The 23,677-nt window shown below is 36.1% G+C and overlaps 1 protein-coding gene across 1 annotated transcript in view; it reads left to right on the top strand.

The window, feature by feature from the left end:
- The first annotated feature begins 23,143 nt into the window (after positions 1-23,143).
- The window catches only part of ARRDC4 (arrestin domain containing 4), a 20,516-nt gene continuing 19,982 nt past the window's right edge, over positions 23,144-23,677 (top strand). The window contains exon 1 of the mRNA XM_044662461.1: positions 23,144-23,456. Coding sequence (XP_044518396.1) covers positions 23,144-23,456 — 313 coding nt within the window. The remainder of the gene's footprint in view (positions 23,457-23,677) is intronic.

The raw sequence follows: 23,677 nt of genomic DNA, 5'->3' as shown, positions 1-23,677 counted from the left end.
TAAACAATATATATCTAAAACCATCAACAAGCATCATATGCAATGGGGATAAATTAGAAGCCTTTCCAATAAGATCAGGAGTGAAACAAGGATGCCCATTATCTCCTCTATTATTTAACATTGTACTAGAAACCCTAGCAGTAGCAATTAGAGAAGAAAAAGAAACTGAGGGTATCAAAATAGGCAATGAGGAGACTAAGCTATCACTCTTTGCAGATGATATGATGGTCTACTTAAAAAATCCTAGAGAATCAATTAAGAAGCTTGTAGAAATAATCAACAACTTTAGCAAAGTTTCAGGATACAAAATAAATGCACATAAATCATCAGCATGTCTATATATTTTCAATACATCACAGCAGCAAGAGGTAGAAAGAGAAACGCCATTTAAAATCACCCTATACAATATAAAATACTTGGGAATCTATCTACCAAGACAAACACAGGAATTATACGAAAACAACTACAAAACACTTTCCAAACAATTAAAACTAGATCTAAACAACTGGAAAAATATTGATTGCTCATGGGCAGGACAAGCTAACATAATAAAAATGACCATTCTACCCAAATTAATTTACCTATTTAGCGCCATACCTATCAAACTACCAAAAAACTTTTTTACTGAATTAGGAAAAACTATAACAAAGTTCATCTGGAATAACAAAAGATCAAGAATATCAAGGGAAATAATTAAAAAAATGTGAAGGAAGGGGACCTAGCAGTACCAGATATTAAACTGTACTATAAAGCAGTGGTCCTCAAAACGGTTTGGTACTGGCTAAGAGACAGAAGGGAGGATCAGTGGAATAGACTTGGGGTAAGGGACATCAGCAAGGCAGTGTATGAAAAACCCAAAGAGCCCAACTTTTGGGACAAAAATCTTCAGCATTCCTATATATTTCCAACACATCAGAGCAGCAAGAGGTAGAAAGAGAAACACCATTTAAAATCACCATAGACAATATGAAATAATTAGGAATCTATCTACCAAGACAAACACAGGAATTATACGAAAACAACTACAAAACACTTTCCAAACAATTAAAACTAGATCTAAACAATTGGGAAAACATTGATTGCTCATGAGTAGGACGAGCTAACATAATAAAAATGTTTGACAAAAACTGCTGGGAAATTTGGAAAACAATATGGGAGAGAATAGGTTTAGATCAACATCTCACACCCTACACCAAGATAAATTCAGAATGGGTGAAAGACTTGAATATAAAGAAGGAAACTATAAGTAAATTAAGTTAATACAGAATAGTATACTTATCAGAGCTATGGGAAAGGGAAAGTTTTAAAACCAAGCAAGAGTTAGAGAAAATTATAAAATGCAAAATAAATAATTTTGATCATATTAAATTAAGAAGTTTTTGTACCAACAAAAACAATGCAACCAAAATGAGAAGGGAAACAACAAAATGGGAAAAATCTTTATAACAAATACTCTAATAGGGGTCTAATTACTCAAATATACAAGGAGTTAAAAAATTGTATAAAAAATCAAGCCATTCCCCAATTCATAAACGGGCAAGGGACATGAATAGGCAATTTTCAGATAAAGAAATCAAAAGTATCAATAAGCACATGAGAAAGTGTTCTAAATCTCTAATAATTAGAGAAATGCAAATCAAAACAACTCTGAGATATCACCTCATACCTAGCAGATTGGCTAAAATGATAGAAAGGGAGAGTAATGATTGTTGGAGGGGATGTGGCAAAACTGGGACATTAATGCATTGCTGGTGGAGTTGTGAACTGATCCAACCATTCTGGAATGCAATTTGGAATCATGCTCAAAGGGCTATAAAAGACTGCCTGCCCTTTGATCGAGCCATACCATTGTTTGGTTTGTACCCCAAAGAGATCATAGATAAACAGACTTGTATTTATTTATATTTACATATTTATATATATTATATAAAAATATTTATAGTCGCACTCTTTGAGGTGGCAAAAAACTGGAAAATGAGGGTATGTCCTTCAACTGGGGAATGGCTGAACAAATTGTGGTATATGCTGGTGATGGAATACTATTTTGCTCAAAGGAATAATAAACTGGAGGAATTCCATGTGAACTGGAAAGACCTCCAGGAATTGATGCAGAGCAAAAGGAGCAGAGCCAGAAGAACATTGTACACAGAGACCAATACACTGTGGTAAAAAAGAATGTAATGGACTTCTGTACTAGAAGCAATGCAATGACCCAGGACAATTCTGAGGGATTTATGGAAAAGAACGCTACCCACATTCAGAGGAAGAACTACAGGAGTGGAAACAGAAGAAAAACAACTGCTTGAACACATGGGTTGAGGCGGACATGATTGGGGATGTAGACTAGAAACTACCACACCAATGCAACTATCAACAATTTGGAAATAGGGCTTAATCAATGACACATGCTAAAACCAGTGGAAATACGCATCAACCATGAGGGGGGCGCTCAGGGGAGTGAAGAGGAAAGTAAGAGCATGAATTATGTAACCATGTTAACTTTTCTAAAAAATAAATATTAATAAATGTTTAAAAAATATTAAATAGTGATATTCATCAATAATTTTCTTTCTCTGATTTGTCTACTTCTGGTATGGGTATAAAACTATATTTCATGGAAAGACTATTTTAGGATCCCTTCTTATGCTCATTTGCAAATGCTTTCTGTGATATTCAATTAGTTATTATTTACACATTAAAAAGAATATTTTTGTAAATATAAGATAAAATATATGTAAACATGTGGTCTTGAGGTTTTTTTCTTTTATAGTTCATTAATGGCTTTTTCAATTTCGTTAAGGCATACTACAGGTATATAAGTATTTTGTGTGCCTTGGGAGGTCGATCCCTAAATACTTTATTGTGAGAGTTTGGAGACAAGTACCTACCTTAGAACATGGTGTCAGAGTCTGGCAGATTAGAAAGAGAAAGAGAAAGGTAGGGGGCAGTTAGGTGGCTCAGTGGATTGAGAGTCAGGCCCAGAGATGGGAGGTCCTGAGTTCAAATCTTGCCTCAAACACTTCCTATCTGTGTGACCCTGGGCAAGGCATTTAACTCCCATTGCCTAGCCCTTACCACTCTTCTACCTTAGAACCAATACACAGTATTTACTCCAAGACTAAAGGTAAGGTTTTAAAAATATTAAAAGAAAAAAAGTGAAAAAGAGAAAAGTATTAAAAATAGCTGCTCTGAGGGGGTAGCTGGGTAGCTCAGTGGATTGAGAGCCAGGCCTAGAGACAGGAGGTCCTAGGTTCAAATCCGGCCTTAGACACTTCCCAGCTGTGTGACCCTGGGCAAGTCACTTGACCCCCATTGCCTACCCTTACCACTCTTCCACCTATAAGTCAATACACAGAAGTAAAAGGGTTTAAAATTAAAAAAAAATAAATAAATAAAAATAGCTGCTCTGAGGCCTTTGGTCAAAAAAAAGGTTCCATGAGAGATTCAACAATGAGACAATTAAACAGCAACAAAATAAATCTTTTTACCAGCAAATTGATTTATACTATATTTTTCCTTTTGTTTAGATATGTCCAAAACTAAAAGAGGGACACTAAAATCTACTATAATTACTATTTTTTTTTGTGTCTTGTAATCAGTTAATGTCTTCTTTGTGAATTTAGATAGTAAGTCATTTGAAGTCTGTAAGCCTATTATTGATATTGGCTTATTGTCAGTGGCTCCATTCAACCTGATATAGTTTTCTTCTTTATCTTTTGTTATGTCTTGATTTTTTTTGTTTTTTTTTTCATTAAATGTTTTCATTGCATGACTGCAACTCCTTTTTTTATTTACTTAATACATGGTATATTTTGTTTCATTCATAATAATTCTAAGGTTTTCTTTAAGTATTTTTTATAAGGAGTAGATTCTGGGTTTTGTTTTCTTATACAATGTATTCATCTCTGATTTTATTAGATTTTTTCATCCATTCATATTTAAAGTTGTGATAGCTTGGTTTATATTTTTCTCCACTGTCTCAAATATTACTTTTTTCTGACTCAAAAAAATTTTTGTTATTGTCTCCTTTCTCTTTAGAGACACTCCTTGGTTTTTGTTTTTTTGTCACTTTTGTTTCTCATCATTTTTTTTACCTCTTTATTTTTGGTCAATCTACTTTAAGGGAATTCTATTACCACATGTCTTTCCCCCTCACATTCCAGCTCCTCTCCCTCCCATTTGTTATCATTTTCTTAGTTTGGGAATTTAATTAAATTAATTTATGTCCTGTTGGGGTTCCTTATTCTTTTGGATCCATAGAGTCTCTGCCTTATTAGGTGTTGGTCCAATTTCTTTTATCTCACAATATTTATTTAGAAATACTTCAACTCATTTAGATATTGTTATGGCTTTACTCTTTTTCATATTGATGCATCTACTTGTGCTTAACAATTTCAATTGTTTTCTTCCTCCTGAGATCTTTGGTAATTTCAGTTGTTATTGTTGTTTTTCCTATATTCTTCTACCACCTACTTTCTCACCCCTTTCACTTTGATGGTGAATTCCTGAAAGCTTGAATTATCTTAGTCTCCTTCCATGTTGGTGAATTCACTTTTCACTGGTCTCAGGAGCTTCCCTAAATGATTCTTTGGAGGACAGAATTGACCCTAGCTGGATATTAGAGTCTCCTTTCCTTCAGGCTTGGTGCAGCCATACATGCACAATGGTATCCTGTCCCATTTCCCTCTGTTCTTTGGTTCTGAGTGTTGAGTGCTGCTGCAGTGTGCTGGCACTCCAAGACATTTCTCCTTTCCTATACCCTCCCCTTTCCCTGGAAAGGGATGGGCAAAGTGGAAGACTAGTTTGTTGCCACAGAATGGTAATTTGAGGGGAGAGGAGGGAGTAATGGCAGAGACTGAAACAGCAGCAAAAAAATTCCTGAGTAGAACCCAGAGTATAAACCTATGGATCAAGTTATCTTGTCCTGACAGAACAAGAAGACTTGTTGGGGAGTGGGTCTTGAATGAGCAGTTGAAGCTTGGGATTAACTTTCTATGCTAGTAATCCTTCCTGTTAAGTTAGATTTCTCATTCCATTTCTTTTTGTCTTGGCCTGTGGAGACAGCTGTAATTACCTTACTTGTTGTGTATAATTCTTTTTCGAGAATTCATGAGGTCCACATAAAATGTCAAGTCCTCCATCTTGTTGGTCATGTGACATGCTGCAATTTCTCCTTGGATTTCTTTGTCATCATTTCCTCCCATGCTCTTTCTCAATCTTTGTTAGAGTAGCTGTGTAAGAGAGCTGGCTTTCTCTTACTCCTCCATCTTGACAGTCAGATTTTATTAAAACAACATTAGTGCATCCCTTTATCCAAACTCCTAAGAAATGGATTTGTAAACAAAAGAATAATGTATTTATTTTTGATGAAATATATGTTATAGTGCAACATCTACTGTACAAAGGAAAATGCTAAATAGCTTTTGTATTCAAAACATCAGTTAATGATGTCTTATTTTGCAAATATACTCACAGAAGAAATGCCATAACATTGTGCTGAGATTTTAGAAAAATAAATGAAATACTTTCTAAGACAGTGCTCTGGAAAGAGAAAAAGCAGATAGGTTTTTCTTCAAACAATAATAGTGCCATGAGAATCTGAATCTTTACAGGTATTATCCTGAAGTTTCCAATCATACTCCCCTAACAAAGCAATAATTTATTAACAAATATTTAGAAAATCAAATTTAAAAACAAACTCAAGAAAAGTAGGACTAAAAGCAGCTTTTTGAAGTCTCTCCATATCAACTATATGAAAGCCTCACCATAACAATTGAATGTTTTTCTGTATTATATATCAATGTTGTAAATTGTAACAAAAATATATATATATAGAACTAAAAGTATTTTTCGCTAATTTTACATAATCATTTAGAAGATACATCATTTCTATAGTCCTGAAGCCTTTCCTTTCTTTTTTTTCCCTTACTACCTGATTATTCAGGTCCCATGACTCGGAAATGAACCAATCCTGAGTTATTAAGAATGTGAATGGCAATAGAGGAATATCTTTTAAGAACCCTTAATCATTCTTCAGGAAAGGTGCTACATGAATATAAACTAACAGCAATAATACCCCCAAAATAATATAGAAAAGCAATTTTCTCTGATGGACTCATTGTCTGGTAACACTTCCATTTGGCAATAGACTTATACACCAGAATAGGCCAAAGTTTTTGGCAGATGGACTAAATATTCAAATTCAGGCTAGGTTCCACAACTGTCTCAGGCCTGCTGCTTCCTATTGACATATGGCAACTTCAGGCTGCTGACTCTGCTTGCCCATCAATTTCAGGAGAATTTTATAGTCACTCTTGGCATTAGATAGTTAATTATTTCCACTTTCTGCAAGTCACGTTTCTTTAATAATCCACTATAACAATCAGAGGTAGCAGAAGAAGGCAATTGTATCTTCAGTTGTTCAAAATGTGAAATCATTGTTAGAATGTGAGCCAGCTAAACACATTAAAAAGTCCACTGAATGTTTGAAGTATGGTAATTGTACAGATGGCCTAAGTGACAAAGAGCTATATGCTGCCAAAAGGTGTTCACTCTGGTCATTCTTGGGCTATTTCTAAAAAAAAGAAATTCATCATTGGTTTATTAACCTAAAATTCCAGCAACCTACCTGTTGCTTATCTGTTGGTCATGAATTTACTGATGAAATGCTCTTCTTCCCATCTATCAACTAACAATTTTTTTTAACTGAGGACAAGCTATATAATTAGCACTGTGCTTAGGTACTCTAATAAGACAGTATCTGAAGAGACCTCTGATCTCATCAATGTAAGTCTCCCTTCTAATGAGGGATATTGCCGAGAGCCCCTCAGAGAAATAAGCGTCTCCATCAGGGACCATCAAGTCAAGCAGAAGGTTGAGCCCTGTGTTTGATCCCTATTGTCTGAAAATCAGGCCACAGGATGGATGATTACCCAATCAAACCCCTCTGTGTGACTCTCTTCTGATTAACACTTTTTATTATTAAAATTATTATAATCTATATTTTTAGGATAGCCTCAAGTTTTATAGAATAGATATAAAATCCCTTATTACTCTATAATAAACCAGCATTTAATGAGTTAATAGTTTACACCCTCAGTGAAATAGCAGAAGCTGCTTCAATCTCTCTCTGTCTCTCTGTCTCAAGAGTTGAAGGACACAGTATGAATAAACCAAAATATTCTCACACTTACTTTCCCACGTCGGACTTGTCCCCCTGAATTTGAGAGTTCTCACACTTAACTCTACCTTTTGAAATATGTTAAAGGTTCTTTTTATAAAAATAAAACTTAGATAAAGTAGAGCTTTAGTAGCTTTGAAGAATGCTTAGACTAAATATAATCTATATTGTAGAAATGCATTTTGTGTGTCATTTCTCATGTAATTAGTATAACCTTGAGTTCTTCTATGTTTTGGGTTTGAAATGTAAATTTTCCCAGCATTTGTGTGACTGTGAGAAAAAAGTATAAAAATAAAATTCCACAAGAAGTTCTCAGAACAGTTTCTGGAAATCCACTGTGTCTCTGACTCTCTTCTTTCTCACCTAAACCATATACCTTCCCAGACCCCCTGGAGCTGCTGGCTGGCTTCCAGCAGGATATCATAATCCATTCTTATTCTCTCATTCTGTGTGATTTTTGACCATAACCTCTCACAAATCCACCACAGGGCATCTATCACCCAACTTTCTGGGGACCTTCCTTCTTAAATTGTGGCATTGTTTGCCTATTGGTGGTATTATCCCTCTCTTACCATATGACTGCCCTGTCTTCTTTTTCAGTTATATTTTCACGGCATTCTTTGTGTAATAGAATGTGTGGCTTACAATATGTGCCAGCCTGGTCATGCTTATCACATACATCTTCACTGCCTTTCAGATGGTCCTCAGCTTTAGTTCTTTGAAGGTTATATAGTTTTATGACTCATAACAATCTCTCATTACTAGAAAATACTGTTTTTTTAAAAAGCCTTTTTTAAAAAGAAGTCTACAGTTAGCCAATGATAATCTTGCCTACCCTCTTCTTCCCCTTTAATTATGGGTCCATATTGTTGTTGTTCATCTCCAGGGTCAGTCCTGGATATAGAGACATAGATATATGTGGACAAGATCTATAAGTTGTTCATCCAACTATATAATCATAATCTGGACAAAACAGGCATCTTTACTTTTTTTCTCTGTGTGAATTTTAGGTCATTAATTGATTTATTGCTGATATAATTTAGAAGATGATACAGTGTTAACATATCTCACACAATCAGCACATTGTTATCTTCAAGTAGGAACATCTGTCAAACATCAGCATCCATGTGGTGTACCAAGAAGTACTTCCTCTTCTTTTTTGAACTATATATTGCCTCTTCTCCATGACAGAGACCTTGTGCCTCTATTGAATGCCTCGTAGGATGCTAATTATCAGAGAGTCATCAAACAAGCTTATGGCTGTTACATCCTCAGCCACCCAGAGCAAAGAGTGGGCTGGCCACAAAACTCTCTGGGATTTGGAGTTGTCACCTTTTTCTCTTGGGACAAAAGAGACTCATGAGATTAGCACTTAGCACTCAGAACAGAGCAGAGGTAAAGGAAGGAGTTGGATTCTTTTAGATATAGAGGATCATAGGGGCATGAGGACAGAGGAAAGGAGAAGTATAGAAAGGCGGATGTCATTTAATGGCAGCAGTGCAACCATGGAAGGTGGTGACAAGGACACCTCCAGTTTCCTTTTTTTATTTTCAGGGATTTTAGAGGTAGCCTCTACATGAATAAGCTATGCAACTCTAGGGATGTTTGCTGGGTATTCATCCTAGTCGTAGGAGTGCTGAGAGAAAACAAAACTGGAGGAAAGAAATTTTCCCTACTCTAAGAGGGAAATAGATTTTAAAGCAAGTTTAGACAGGCAGGCAGGAGCTGAGACTCCAATCTGGAACACAGTGGATGGACTCTAAAAGGCAGTTGGGAAATCACTGACCTGAGAGACCTGTGGATTTTGGGTATCTCTAAACAACATCTGGGACCTTACAACTAGCAGGATCAAGGAGTAGACGTTGAGAATACTGATTTGCTTGGTGGACAAGCAAAGTCAGTCTCCTTGATTTCTCTGAAGAGTTATTTGGCTGGTTCCTGTGCTCTTGGAAAATACTTGGACTACTGCTGATCAAGACCATTTGACCATCTACATGAGATCCCATTTGTCCCTTGTGTCTTAGCTGCCTGTTTAGTGTAGTGTAGAGATTTCCCAAATCTTTAACTTTTAACCCTGAATTTGATCCATAGTGTTTTTGGTTAAGTGTGACCTCTCCCATCATCTCTAACCCTGTAGACTTTATTAAACCCATATTTTATAATTCTTTGGTCCCAGTCTACTCACTGCTGTTTATTAATTTTACAGGCTCTCAGGCTAGATGGATCTGTGGTGGCAGTTAGTATCAACTGCCAGTCCATAATTTCCCATTCCTTGTACTTTGGTGGGGTTTGTGTTTCCCCAGTTTGTTAGTTCCAGTCTGTTATCCCTGTCCAATCAGTCCTCCTTCTCCTCTTTCTCTAAACCCAGTAATATTTAAGTTACCCACAAGTGTTTCCCCATAAGACTACCCTACCTACCCTTGCCTTACTTCTACCAAACTATGCACTTTAAAAAATTTATCAGAAGATTATATTTGCTGAATTTCTATATTAATTTTATGAATACCAGTGACTAATCTTGTCTTTAAGTTGCCTAGTGTCCTTTGTCTGTAACACAAGGGCATGGGATGGCATTGGGAACCATTCAAGAGAGAGAAGCTTTTCTTAGTATGGGTCTGGAAGCTAGCCCTCATCCCACTGTTACAGAGTTCTGCTCTCTAACTGGAGGTAAAAGCAGGTGTCCCCAAATAAGATTAAAATTACAATAGGCCCTGTTGCATAAATTTACCTTTTAGATATGAGTCAAGGTCACACATCTTTTAAGGAATTAAATATTACTTGACCTGTACATAGGAAACACCCTAGAGGCTAAGCCCACACATTGTGAAGTGGCATTTGAAACAACCATTATTGATACTCTTTAGGATTATTTTTTTTTCAGGAGGAGGCCAGAAAGTCTGTTTATTATATATCTTGTTATCTTCACCTTTTTCTAATATTTGCGACTCAGTCCCTCAGCACCCTCAAAATTGTGTCACCTCTAGCAAATATATATGTACTTTATTTAGTTTTTACATGTATCCTTGACTTGATCTAGTCCAATTGCTTTTTTCATCCTTGTTTTCTTCAAAGATATTTCTACTTCTTTGAGAAAATCTGGGACTGGGTTTCATTGTCCTTGATGATGAAAAATATTATTAAAATTTTGGATCTTTTCAGTTTGTAATTCATTTCTTTCTTCCTAGTTTAATTTTTATGTACTATTTATAGGTTTGGTTCATTTGTTTGAATCTCTTGTCTTCTTTAAGTAGATTTTTTTCCTTCCACTCTCTTTTATTGTTTTGTGTAGTGATATAATCTTATTCAACCTTTCTTCATAAAATTTTACAAACTTGTTTATATTTTAAATATGTGTGGCCCTTGGCAGTGATATGTTTCTGGTTGACAAGGAGATCAAATGTTTATGGCTAAGGCAGTTCCTAAATTATTTTGGTCTCCTTGTTAGGGTAATTACTTGTAAACCTATGAAACTTGGATGCTATGGGAAAGAAAAAAATGATAATTCACAGGCTCTGCCTATAAGGAATATGGTGATACATAAACTATAAAAATCTGCTTTTCAGTTAATCAGTATTCTAAATCTAATCCAATAGGTATGCAAGCAATCGATGTATTTAGTGATAGCCTATATTCACTCAAAATAGAAACTATAAAATATTTTTTCAGCAAGATGTTAAGTGTTGTGTCATGAAATATAGATGTCCTCAATAATCATGAATTTGAATACCATGTTTATATTATCAGAAGGAATTTCATATTTTCACTGTGTCTCATTAGGAGCAGAAGTTTTATTTTTTTGTTTTTTTTAATTTTTATTTTGAATATTTTCCCATAGTTACACATTTCATGTTCTTTCCTGTCCCCCAAGATCCCCTAACCCCCCTTAGCCAATGCACAATTCCACTGGATTTTACATGTATCATTGATCAAGACCTAATTCCATATTATTGATAGTTGGACTAGAGTTATTGTTTAGTGTTTACATTCCCAATAATATCCCCATCAGCCCATGTGTTCAAGCAGTTGTTTTTCTTCTCTGTTTCTCCTCCCACAGTTGTTCCTCTGAATGTGGCTAGTTTTCTTTCTCATAAGTCCCTCAGCCTTGCTCTGGATTCTTGCTTTGCTGCTAGTAGAGAAGTCTGTTATGTTCAATTGTACCACAGTGTATCAGTCTCTGTGTACAATGTTCTCCTGGATCAGGAGCAGAAGTTTTAGGTTGGAGGAAGGTTTTAATTTGTATGCTATCTCCATAAGAGGCAGAAACAGACAGCTTTGACTCTGTCATTTTAAGGAACAGAGAGATCTTGCTTCTGTCTCTTTAAGAGGAAACTGTAAACCCAGTGAAGAAAATCAGTTAGGATCTCCATTTTGCTCTGGCTTTAGTTGGAGAGGAGTAGGAAGGTGCTGGTGGAGCTTCCTCTCTATATCAGGAGAACTGGCAGTGAAGATTTCAGAGTTTGATCATAAAATACTGAGGTGGAAAAAAGTCAGGGACTGTGAGGTCTGTTATTTTCAGAGCAAACTCAGCAACTGGACTGTCTGCCATTTGGATTTTAGGGAAGAGGAGTCCAGAGCTGTTGAGGTTCGCTCTCTGTCAAGAGGACTTTCTGACAGTTGGCTTCTGGCATTCAGATTTTGGTTTTCATATAAGAGTTAGACCATTTGGAGTTGAGGGAACTGGAGTTCTGGGCTATTCGGTTTTGGCTTTTGTCAAGAGGTCTCTCTGATAATTGGCTTCCAGCAGCTTTGGATTTCAGTTAAGGAGTTAAAGAGTTCATTATCAATTTAAGGTTCATCATTTAGCATAGGTTAGTTAGAAAAATATTATTTAAGATAGTGAGAATAGTTTAAGGAGGCCTACTTGCAGACAAGAAGAAACTGCAAAGAAAACAGTTAGATTGGGGTGGGGCGTTATTTAGATAGTTTTAGTATAAGGATTAGAATTTTAAGATATATTTTCTACTTCCTCACTCCTGTTTCCTGTCCCTGCTTCTCCTCATAGATGAAATAAATAAGGGTTGTATCAGGATGTTTATCAACTGCCTGCAAAATATTTTAACCCCATAACAACCATCTACAATATAGGTTTAATATAACAGCTTTAGCTTATCAATAACAGCTTCAGTTTACCCGTAACAATATGGTTTTCATGCCCTCAACTTAAGGTAAGGTGGGGAGAAATCAATAGAAATGTTTACCTTGCATAATAGACATAAATGAGGAGTTTAATGAAAGTGTTTCTGTTGTACTTCTTTTCTATTGCGAGAGTCAAAAAAAAAAAAAAAAAAAGGATTAGTGTTAGAGAGGAAAGCCAGAGAGACAAGCAGCCATCAGTATGTATAGAGTCCAATATGTCTACTAGAGTTCTACTAAATATTGACTCCTCTAATCTATTCAACTGACACTCATCTATGCCTCCTTCTTCCATGTCTCTTCCTGTCTGTATCTCTTCCTCCTTTCTACCTCTGACAAGACTGTCAAATCCTTTGCAATGATTTCCCACCTTGTGAAAAGACATATTAAATGCTATACTTATTGGCTTGTCCAATTCCCTATGCCAATGAAGTTTAAGCCTTTAACACGAAATATTAAATGTAAACACTAATTTTATTAATAAATCATATCTGTTGTCTTCCTTTTTCTACTGCTCCCACTCATAGAGACTTAAAGGCTGACAAATTAGTCTTTCATTACGAATCAATAATGGAAATATAATATGTATATATACATTCTAGTTCATTCAGCTATCTATTTTTGTATAACTCAGCAAAAATCACTATTCTTTAGTAAATTATGGTGTAAACATCCATGGTAAAAACATCCATGAAGTTTTTTTCTCTAGCATAAGTGATACTTATCACCTTTCACATGATGAACATGGAATTATATATTATATGATAATACATGTACAACCTATATCTTATTACTTGTTATCTTCAGGATGGGGGAAAAGTAGGAGGAAGGGGGAGAACATGGATCACAAAATGTCAGAAAATGACTTAAAATTACATCAACATGTAAAAATTAATATTTTAAAGTAAATTATGGCACACAGTTCAAAAGATTCACAAAGTCTGCCATGAGTAAATATGTCAAAACCAAGATGCTCATAGGATTTCTAATATGCACATTTTAAATGAGGAAATTGATGAGAAATTTTGCTAACAACAAAATCATTGTTTAATGTTTTTCTGAGTAACAGATTAAAAGTCAATTAAAGTTAGCAGAAATCTCTTAATTGGTAGGAGGTTAACATTGAAATAGTTATTTTTGAAAACAGCTCATTATCTTATTTCCAATTACTGGTAATCTCTCCTTCCAAATTTTCACACAGATTTGATGGCTTATAATGTCTCTGTGACAAGTCAGATTCTAGGGTCTCATTTGGCTGATGTGAAAGTATCAGAAACTTCTTGGCTACTACTTTTTCTCGTGTTATTCTGGAGATATATTTTTAAAACAATTCTGAAAATGTGTTCATCATAAGTACTGATTGGCCTGGTAGATCCATTGTGCCCCAAGTTCATAGAGCTTAGGGCTCAAATTAAAATAGTAATCAGTTATTTCCATTATTAAAGATAATTTAAACTTGTGTGTCTTAATCAGGCTAAGTTCAAAGATTTAACCAGAAAGTTTATTTTGATTCTAATATGTTATAAACCACATTCTAGGAATTCTTGGACAGATGTTAGTGAAATTCCATGGCCTTCCTTCAAATGGTATGGGACAATGTTACTGTGGTGTAAACAATAAACAGACATTAATTAAGTGGGTTGGGTCAATCTAGTCACTCTTCAGGGCCTTGATTGCCACCTCAGGAGTTGTCAAATGTTAAGAATCAAAAAGGAAAGAAAGGGAGCTTACAATTAATGTACTCAATTTTCTTTGCAAAGTAGAAAGCAAAGTCTTCAGCTGACAGTGTTAAGTAGAGGGGCTACCAAAGGAGGTTTGAGGAAAGACAAGGTTTGGAATAGGAGCTATAATTGATAGTCAGAAAACAATAATTAAATTTTGACCAAGCCACCATAGCTACTTTGTGTTAAAACTGGGACTAAAACCAAAGTTTTCAACTTTCTGGACCTCAATCTACAATAGGAATTTATTATATGCTTCTTGTCTACACGGCCTTATGTGATGTACTACAGATAAAAGACAAAACAGCCAAAAAAAAAAGTCTGTCCCCAAACACTTCATATTTTACTGTGGTGATTTTATATGTAAACAGTAAAATATATGATCATTTTATTAATTGATTAGCCATGAGAGGGATCAGAAAAAGCTTTCCATAGAAGATGACCTGCTGAATGCAGAAGGAACTTAGAGTTTTTAATAGGCTGAGGAGCAGAAAGGAAGACATTCCTTTGTGAAGAAATAGTGGTAGGTAAAAGATTCTGGGTATAGCCTGTTGGCCAAATCAGTTGGGATTTAAATCACCTCTGCTGAAGAAGTAATTTTAAAAAATTATTATAATTTCCATCTCTCCTGTTATCTCATCATGTTTTTCCATTAGAATTATTTGTAAGCAACATACATTTGGAAGAAGAATGTTGTTTGGGTTTCTGTGTGTGTATGTGAAGCTGATAGAGCTATTTATCATGTGGTAATTTCAATTAGATTCTTCTGCAGGAGAAAAAAAAGATATTAAAGGGCAATCATCTAGAACAAATAATGTTTGGTCACAGATGACTCTTTTTCATTGATTCTGACTCCTATATTCATTTAATTATGTTTATTTAAAATGCTTAATTATGACTTATCTTACATGTCTTTATTTCAAGTATGATTGTTCACATGTTATAATAACAATGTAATCTCATGAGTTCGTTTGTTTAAAAAAGAAGTTTTCCTTGCTCTGCCCATTTGTTTTCTTAAAATAATTAGATAATATGTATAAGTAATGAAAAAATATGAGGAAAAGAGATGAATTACCACCACCTTGATGGTAGTATGTATTTATGTGTATGTAAATATACATTATTTATATGTGCAGTTTATGTGTATATAGATATAGATGTGTGTGTAAAAAGAAGCAGAATGATATAATAACTAGAGAGCTAGCCAAATTCTACCTTTTATACCTATTGTCTGTATGACCCTGAGCAAACCACTTCATCTCTCAGGTAATTCTTTAAGAGTATAAATAGCAGAATACATGCCAATCTGCATGTGAGGAGTTTATGCATTGGGAGTTCTCTATCTTCATCAAACCATACGGTGTAAGATATATAAATATATATGATTCATACAGGCCTGTAATTATATATATATATATATATATATATATATATATATATATATATATTACAATACAAGCAGCTAGGTGGCAGAGTGGAGAGAGTACTGGGCCTGGAGTCAGGAAGATTCTTCCCAAGTTCAAATCCATTCTCAGATATTTATTAGTCTTGTGACTCTGGGAAAGCCACTTAACCCTGTTTGCCTCAGTTTTTTCATCTGTAAAATTAGCTGGAGAAGGAAACTTCAAGCCACTCTACTGTCTTTGCCAAGAAAATCCTAAATGAAGTATCTGAAATGACTGAAAATGACTGAACGACAACATACTATAATAAACACACCTATAGAAATACACATATGTATGTATATCTATGTTTGTGTATTTGTCCACATCCTTTCATTGATGAAGGGGATTCTATGGGAAGAAATTCCCTCTGCCAGTGTAGATAAACAAGTGCTTTATATATTATGTTCTTTGAAAGATGAAGATAAGTAACTAATGGTGCAACTTCTTGTCTTAAAAAGTATGTTGGGCACTAAAAAGCAAAATAACTTGGGCAGTATTTGAACCCAAATTCTTCTTCCTTTATAGAACATCTCATTACACAATTTAAAATGCCACAATAGGTATTTAAAGTGAGGTAAGGGTGAAGAAAGAGAATGAGCAGGAGAGGGAACACAGTAGAAACATAAAATGGTCACAGAACGGGGAAGCTGGGTATATGGATGATCAGCTTTGTCTATTTCACAATCTTCCCTATGACTGTTATCCTAAAAAAAGTGGCAGAAAATGTCGCATTTAAGGGATTGAATATTTTATGTAGAAGAGCAGCAAAAAGTAGGGATTAGAAAATGAGCCTGCAAGATCAGGTTAACCCCTTATCTACTAAGTCACCCTACCTTTCAACCTGAAAAACACACCTGGCATATAAGTAGGTTGATATACCTATATTGTTGTGTGAGTATGCATCACAAATACATGTGAAATGCATGCATATGTGCATATTAAATTTATTTTCTGGATCTGTGCTTTGAGAGGAGTGGGTAAGTCTTGGTGTGGAAATTTATGCCACTAATGCAAACTGGGCAATGCTGAGTCATTTGAAATCTTAGATGTGGCTGCTTAGATGTTAAGTGACTTGTCCATGTTTACATGATACATGTCAGAGGTAGAATTTGAATGAAGGTTTAAATCTAAGACCCACTCTCCTCGTATATATTCTCCTCAAGATATATATGAATTTGTCTATACATAGATTATATACACTATATACAATTTATAGTCAGTATCTCTATGTAAAATATACAACCACATGCAATCATCTCTGCACTACCTTTTGCAGGATGCCTCACTAGAATTTCTAGAGCTGGACCAACTATAGGAAAGTTTGAAAAATAGACAGAGTTTATCACCAGTAGACCCAGCTTCCCCTTTCTGCAATCATTCTCACCCCAATTAAAAACCTACTCCTGGCTTTTTAATTGCATAATGAGTTGTTCTGTACCTTAGCAAAGAAATATAGAACATCAGCAATCAGATAGGGGAGGGCTTTTCTGGTCTTTAGATTTACAACAACCCAAATTACTTGTACTGCCTATTCTTAAGGTCAATTCTGTGGTCTGGGAACATAGAGAAATAAAAACCATTATGTTATGGGGCACAACTTTCTATTCTCAATTTTGCTATTTTAAGGACATATCCACTCACCAAAGAATGGCTGAACAAATTGTGGTATATGTATATAGTGGATTGTTACCACATTTGGATAGAATAATATATCTCCCTTCCTACTTTATAAAGGTGAGGGAATATGTATTGGAGTACTACACATGCTGTAATACTTAAAGAGGGGTACAGTTCTCTTTGATAGGTTTTGGGGAGTATAGAACAAAGACCAGAACAAAGAACAGGACTGGTTAGAAGAACTTGATGTCATAAATGATGAAATCAATGACTGGCTGCCTCACTAATATAGAGTTGGGATAGATAACATTTTTAGCTCGGGATTTCAGTGGGCTACATGCTTAATATGAGTCAATAGTATGACATGATAGTCAAAAAGCTGTGATCATTGGCTTTATTGAAAGGACTAAGGCAATGATAATCCCACTCACTATGACCTGAGCAGACTACGTCTGTAGGACTATGGGTGCCACAGTTGAGAAAAGACATTATTAAGTTGGAATGCATCCAAGGAAGTCAACCAGGAAAAGCGAAGGGTAAAAGCACTGGTCACCCTACTCATTTCATCTCTTATACATTAGAAAACATACTTCAGTGTTTCAGTAAAGATATGATTTCACAGGTATAGATACTTGTCTTTTCTCCCCCATTCCACAGATCATAATCCATCTCTAATTTAGCAGTTTGTGTGCAGTGCTGAAACTAAAAATAACTCATTACTTATTGTTCAGTCTTTACGTTATGAACTTCTCCATAGTTATCTTGACTAAGACAAAAAGCACAAAACACAAGACTGTCATGAATTATATTCAAAGCCTTTCTATCATAATTGGACCTGTCAAAATTTGTGTTCCATAGCTTTTGAAATCAGCTCTGTCAGTTGTTATGAAACATTTATTAAGCACCTACTAAATCTAAGTGCTAGGAATAAAAAAAGGCAAAATACTCCCTGATTTCAAGGATCTCTAATTGTGTCAGATAAATATGAAATTTGAGGGATAATTCAGTATTAGAATTAAAATAATTTGATTCTGTATCATCTTTTAGTTGACCCTATTTACAGATAATCAATTTTGTCCTGTAACTGTATAAGTCATGGTTCTTTGTCTCTGAACATTGTTCAGAAAATCAGCTGACCTGCAATAAGTTTAGAAATCCAATTCTCTTGCTAATCACTGTTCTATTCTTGCCTCAAGAAAATCTGTTATCCTTGAGAGTTGTGGGTGGACACCAGGGGTTTAGTATCTTTATATGTCCAAGCTATCCATCAAGGATGTCTGGTTTGTAATTCAAAAAAGTTCGCTATCTCTAACCTTGCCTGTAGGCTCTAATAATGAATATTTCTTAGTTACAGGAGGAAAGGAAGGGGTTATTACTAGCTCCTCATTCCCAATTTTCAACCAGTCATATTAACCCCCATGCTTTAGCTCCGTTGCCATTATAGTTTGATTGATATAAAACAAAACCAATGACTTTGGTAGTATTATATTTTCATAGCATTTATATTGGTATGGCCCAAACATAAGCACTGGATATATCTTGAATATGATTTCCCTATTACTAACTCTAGATTTTATAGAAATTTTGGGGTGTTTTGTGAGTTAATTTTTTAGCCTGTAAGTTTTCTGAAGCTATTATCTTAATTTCTATGCTATTCCCCTAGGATTTCCTAAGTAAACCATCATGTCATCAGCAAATGTTGACAATTTAATCCCCTTACCTATTGGTTCCACCTTTAAATTCTTTCTTCTCATCTTATTGCTCTTTCTAGAAATACAGGAATCCCTTCCAAGTGCAGGGATTAGGGGCACACTTCCCTAACCCCAGTATGGAAGGGAAGAAGATTGAATTTTCTTTCTTTTTCTTTTATTTTTTTGTACGTTTACTACCATATATAATACCTAAGTTTCTGGAGAAGAGATGATCCTAAATTCTCTTGGTTTGTAGTTCATCTGTTTAACATTAAAAGTAAAGTAAGTTGACTATAATGCTTTCATTTTTCCTCAATAAAGGTCTGCAAATTAAGAAAGAAAAGTACCTTATTGTAAAATTTGGGTTAAGTATTGTTCATAGGCTATATGTAAGTCAATGTTAAGACATCTCTGTCCTTTTCTAGTCTTTGTGTGTCCTCTGCTGGCTTTCATATTCTTTCTGCAAACTTTAATTTGTTTTACTTATTTTAACTTTTAAAAAGAAATTATATATATACATATATATGTGGCATTAAAAGATAAAATATGTCTATATTATATAATAGTATGTGCATATTTATGTATTTCTGAATTTCTAAACTTTTTCTGTGTGGTTTTCCAGCCTTTGGGTATCCTCTGTAGCTTCCACAACCCCCCCCCCATTCTCATTTAATTTTTTAAGCTGATCCATGATATATTGAAACCATGATGTGGAAAGTCACAATGTGAAAGAGGTACTAATATATCAAATAATACTGTGGAGAGTTGGGATCTTTGTGCTTGTTTTTGTTGAATAAGTTTCTAATGTATCTTCCTTCACTCCATATAATGGTTGCCTTTAAGAGTACTAGGCCTAGAGTCAGGAAGACTTGAGTTTAAATCTGGCCTCAGACACTAATAGCTAGCTGAGGGATTTTGGGCAAGTCACTTAACCTCTGTTTGTCTCATTTTCCTCAAGTATAAAAAGGAGATAATAATAGTACTTGTCCTGCAGAGTTGTTGTAAGAATCAAATGAGTTGATTATTGTAAAAAAAAAGTGCTCAGCATAGGGTCTGGCACATAGTAGGCTCTATTTAAATACTTATCTTCATCCCTTCCACTTTTGACATAAGATAACATACTTTATAGCTTTGAGTTGTTTTGTTAAATTCTGTGTCTGTTAAAACAAAATGTGGTTTGGGATACTTTTGTTCTTAAAATGACTTATGACAATTGTTTCCCTAAAGTTGAAGTGTCCTTGCATACTTAGCATAGTAAATCTTGATCATAATGAATGGTTTCTTAGATGAATAGCTTTTTTAAATTGCTTTTCATTTGTGATATTTTTCTAAAGTTCTCCTTTATCTTTTCATGGTTTAGGTAATAAATCCATATTTATCTCATAAAAGGAGCTTAGTAGAAGGCTTTCTTTCTAAAGTTTTTGAAAATAATTTGTGTAATGTATTAGTTTTTCTTTAAAAGTTTGATAGAATTCTCTTGTGAATCACAGGACTAGCAGTTAATTTTTTGGAGTTTTTTTTCCTTTTTTCCAAGAATTTCTTGTTTAAGATTTCAATTTGGTCTTCTAAAAGTTTGGCACATGGTTTGGAGTAAGGTGAAAGAATAATAATAACTCAAATTTCTATAGTACTTTAAGGTACAATCTTCAAATAAGAAAAGTTATGCTCTTTTAAAACTATGGTTCTAGGATTCTAGATATGGGCTGAATTCAAAGAAAATGGAACATGCTTGATATTCTCTATTTTTTACTTCCTTACATTTGCTTCAAAATGAAATGTTTATTAAATTGGTTCAAATGTGGGGCAGCTAGGTGGCTCAATGGATTGAGAGCCAGGCCCAGAAATGGTTCAAATTGGGTCTCAGACACTTCCTAGCTGTGTGACCCTGGGCAAGTCACTCAACCCCCATTGCCTAGTCTTTACCACTTTTCTGTCTTCAGAAGGTAATAGTTTTTAAATAAATAAATAAATTCAAATGTCCAATAGAAGGTGAGAGTATAACTTGTCTTGCTTTGTTCCAAGGGACATCACTAGGAGTAATAAACGGACTATGTGCTAGGAGGTTGAAGAGGGGAAAGATACAGATTTTCGGATGAAACATGTCCTCTAAGGATAAGGAAGAATTTTCTAAGTCAAAACTATCTGACATTGGAATAGTTTGCCTTGTGAAGTAGTGAGTTCACTGTACCTAACAGTCTTTCAGCAGAAATAGAGACCTATGGGTACATTAAGATTTAGAATCTATAGATTTAGGATCTATTCAGATTCTATTTATGCTTTCTATTTAGGAAGCACTTCCCCCCAAATCACCCTGAGATAGGTAATGGAAGTATCTCCATTTTTTTTCAGAATAGGAATTAATAAATCAGAGATTTGGAATTGCAAAGAATCATTGCATCCAACCTCTTCATTTTACAAAGAGGAAACTGAAGCCCCCCCCAAAAAAAAAAGTAATTTGCCCAAGATCATACAGGAAATTGGGAGAGTAATGTGTGGAAATATCACTGGCTCTGGAGCTATGACACTTGTGTTCAAATTCTGCCAGTGAACACTTACTATTTCTATAATCTTGAGCAATAAAAATAGCTAGTATTCATAGAGTTTGGAAAGAATTTTTAATAATAATAGTTAACATGTATATATTGCTTACTATGTGTTAAGTGCCTTACAATTATTAGCTCATTTGATCCTCACAATTACCCTGTGAGGTAGGTACTATTACTATCTCTACTTTACAAATGAAGAAACTGAAGTATACAGAGGTTAAATGATTTGTCCAGGATCACATAGCTGCTAAGTGTATGAGGCTGGATTTGAACTCAGCTTTTTCTTGACTTCAGGTCAGTTATTCTATGCATGGTACCACTTTCCTGCTTACTTACTTCACTTTGAACATTATGGGCTTCATTTTTTCTCCTTATAAAATGAGGATGATAGACTAGATCATCTCCAAGGTACCTCCCAGCTGGAACTATTGTTCAATGATCCAAGATAGGAAAGTCAAGATTGTGAGTCTAAGTCCTCTGACTTTAAATCCAAGGCTCTTTCCACTATACTACCTTACAAAAGATATGGAAACATTTTAATTGAATTACCCATTGTGGCAATATTATATAAAAGCATTCATATAGTGCTTTACAAATATTATCTCACTTGATTTTCAGAATGACCCTTTGAGGTAAGTACCATTATTCCCTTTTACAGAAAACTGAGGAAAACAGAGGTTAAATGACTTGCCAAAGGTTAAACAGCAGCTAGTAAGTTTCTGAGGCCAAAATCGAACTCAGTTCTTTTCTATTCCAAGTCCAGTATTTTCTTTTACCTGCCTTCTCTGTAAATGTCAGAGCTGGATCTCAAAGGCAGGCCTTATTTAATCAAGTTCAGTGTTCTTTCTATTGTATTACCTTGGGAAAATCAAAAGTGAGAAGCTTAACCTGGGCTGAACAAAGAGAAAGGTGGATCTCATAGTCTTTTAGAATTCAATGGGTTTTAGGACAGAGATTGAAATTTCCAAGTTGTCTATTCCAAGTCCTCATTAACCCAGTTCCCAAATTCAAAATTGTAAAGAAACCTGGACTTCCTTTCCCAAGCTTACCAGTTCTATCTCCATTAAACGCAAATTTATGTTTTGTTTTTGTTTTATGGCAATCCAAGCTATTTGTAAAAAATGAGAGGGCTAGACTGATCACCAAGGTCTCTTTCAGCTCTTATTGTAACTCATTTTTGTGGTACTTCTTGAAGCCCTGCCCCCCTGAGTTTCCATGGAGACTCGTGACACAGTCAAAGGTAAGGACTTTTCACTCTCTCCACATCCTTACAATATTGTTTCCCCAAAGCCTGTCCACATGGGCGCACCATCTTGCCATTGGTCCTTTCCCGGGCCGGTGCCTTCCATCGTCCAATCAGAGTTCTGAGCACGTGCGCCCCCGATGCCCTCCTCGAATTCTCATTGGCCTGGCCTTTCTGATCACGCTCTGCCTGCTCCTCTTCACGCTGGGAAAGGCGGTGACAAAGCAATGACTCAGTTGAGGCCTGGCGCCAATGAGGGAGAGGTGGGCCTCTCAACCAGCCTATACGCAGGCGCGTGGGTTGGCTCTTTCGGCACCTTCCAGGTCCCAGCTGAGGTTCGAGAGGGTTTGTTAAAGCGACAGTCACCTCTTCGCTCTGGGGCTCTTCCAAAGACTAGCTAAGACCCCGGCAGCCGCGGACAGAGAGGGACTGCCTGCGCTTGCGAGTGGTGCTGGTCATCCAAACCCCGACCCTAACCCCGGCTTCGGCCAGGTGAAAGGAACTTCATCTCTGCGTGGCCGCGGGGCGGCAGCCAGAGAGCAGGTGGTCCGTGAGGAGAGGAAACAGATGGGGGGCGAGGCGGCCACTGGGGCAGCTGCCGCGGCGGGACTCAGGGCTGAGGGTCGCGTCAAGAGTCTGGGACTCGTATTCGAGGACGAGCAAAAGAGCAGCTACTCTAGCGGCGATACCGTGGCCGGCCATGTGTTGTTGGAGACCACCAAGCCCCTAACCCTTCGAGCGCTCCGCCTGGAGGCCCAGGGCCGGGCGCGAGCCAACTGGAGCCGGAGCTCTGGACACCTTGGGCTCGACACCTCGGGATCCCTGACGGCGGAGGTGGAATATCTGAATATCCGCCAGAACTTGCGGGAGCCCGCTGCAGGTGAGCAGCCGGCTCCTGAGGGGAGAGGGGGCGGGGCAGGATTGCACGGGAAAGGGAGGAAGCGACTGAGAAAGCTAGATTTGGGGGAGGGCGGCGGGACAATGAGGCCAAACTGGTTGAGATATGGGGTAGAAGGGATGCTAGAGAAGGATGAAAAACTTGGCAGGGGTGGTGGGCAAAGGCAAAAACCAAGATCGAGTGGTGGGGGAGAGGGATGAGGA

This window comes from Gracilinanus agilis, chromosome 2, assembly GCF_016433145.1.
Source record: "Gracilinanus agilis isolate LMUSP501 chromosome 2, AgileGrace, whole genome shotgun sequence".
In the NCBI taxonomy this organism is placed as follows: domain Eukaryota; kingdom Metazoa; phylum Chordata; class Mammalia; order Didelphimorphia; family Didelphidae; genus Gracilinanus; species Gracilinanus agilis.
This window is presented reverse-complemented; position numbering and strand designations above follow the sequence as displayed.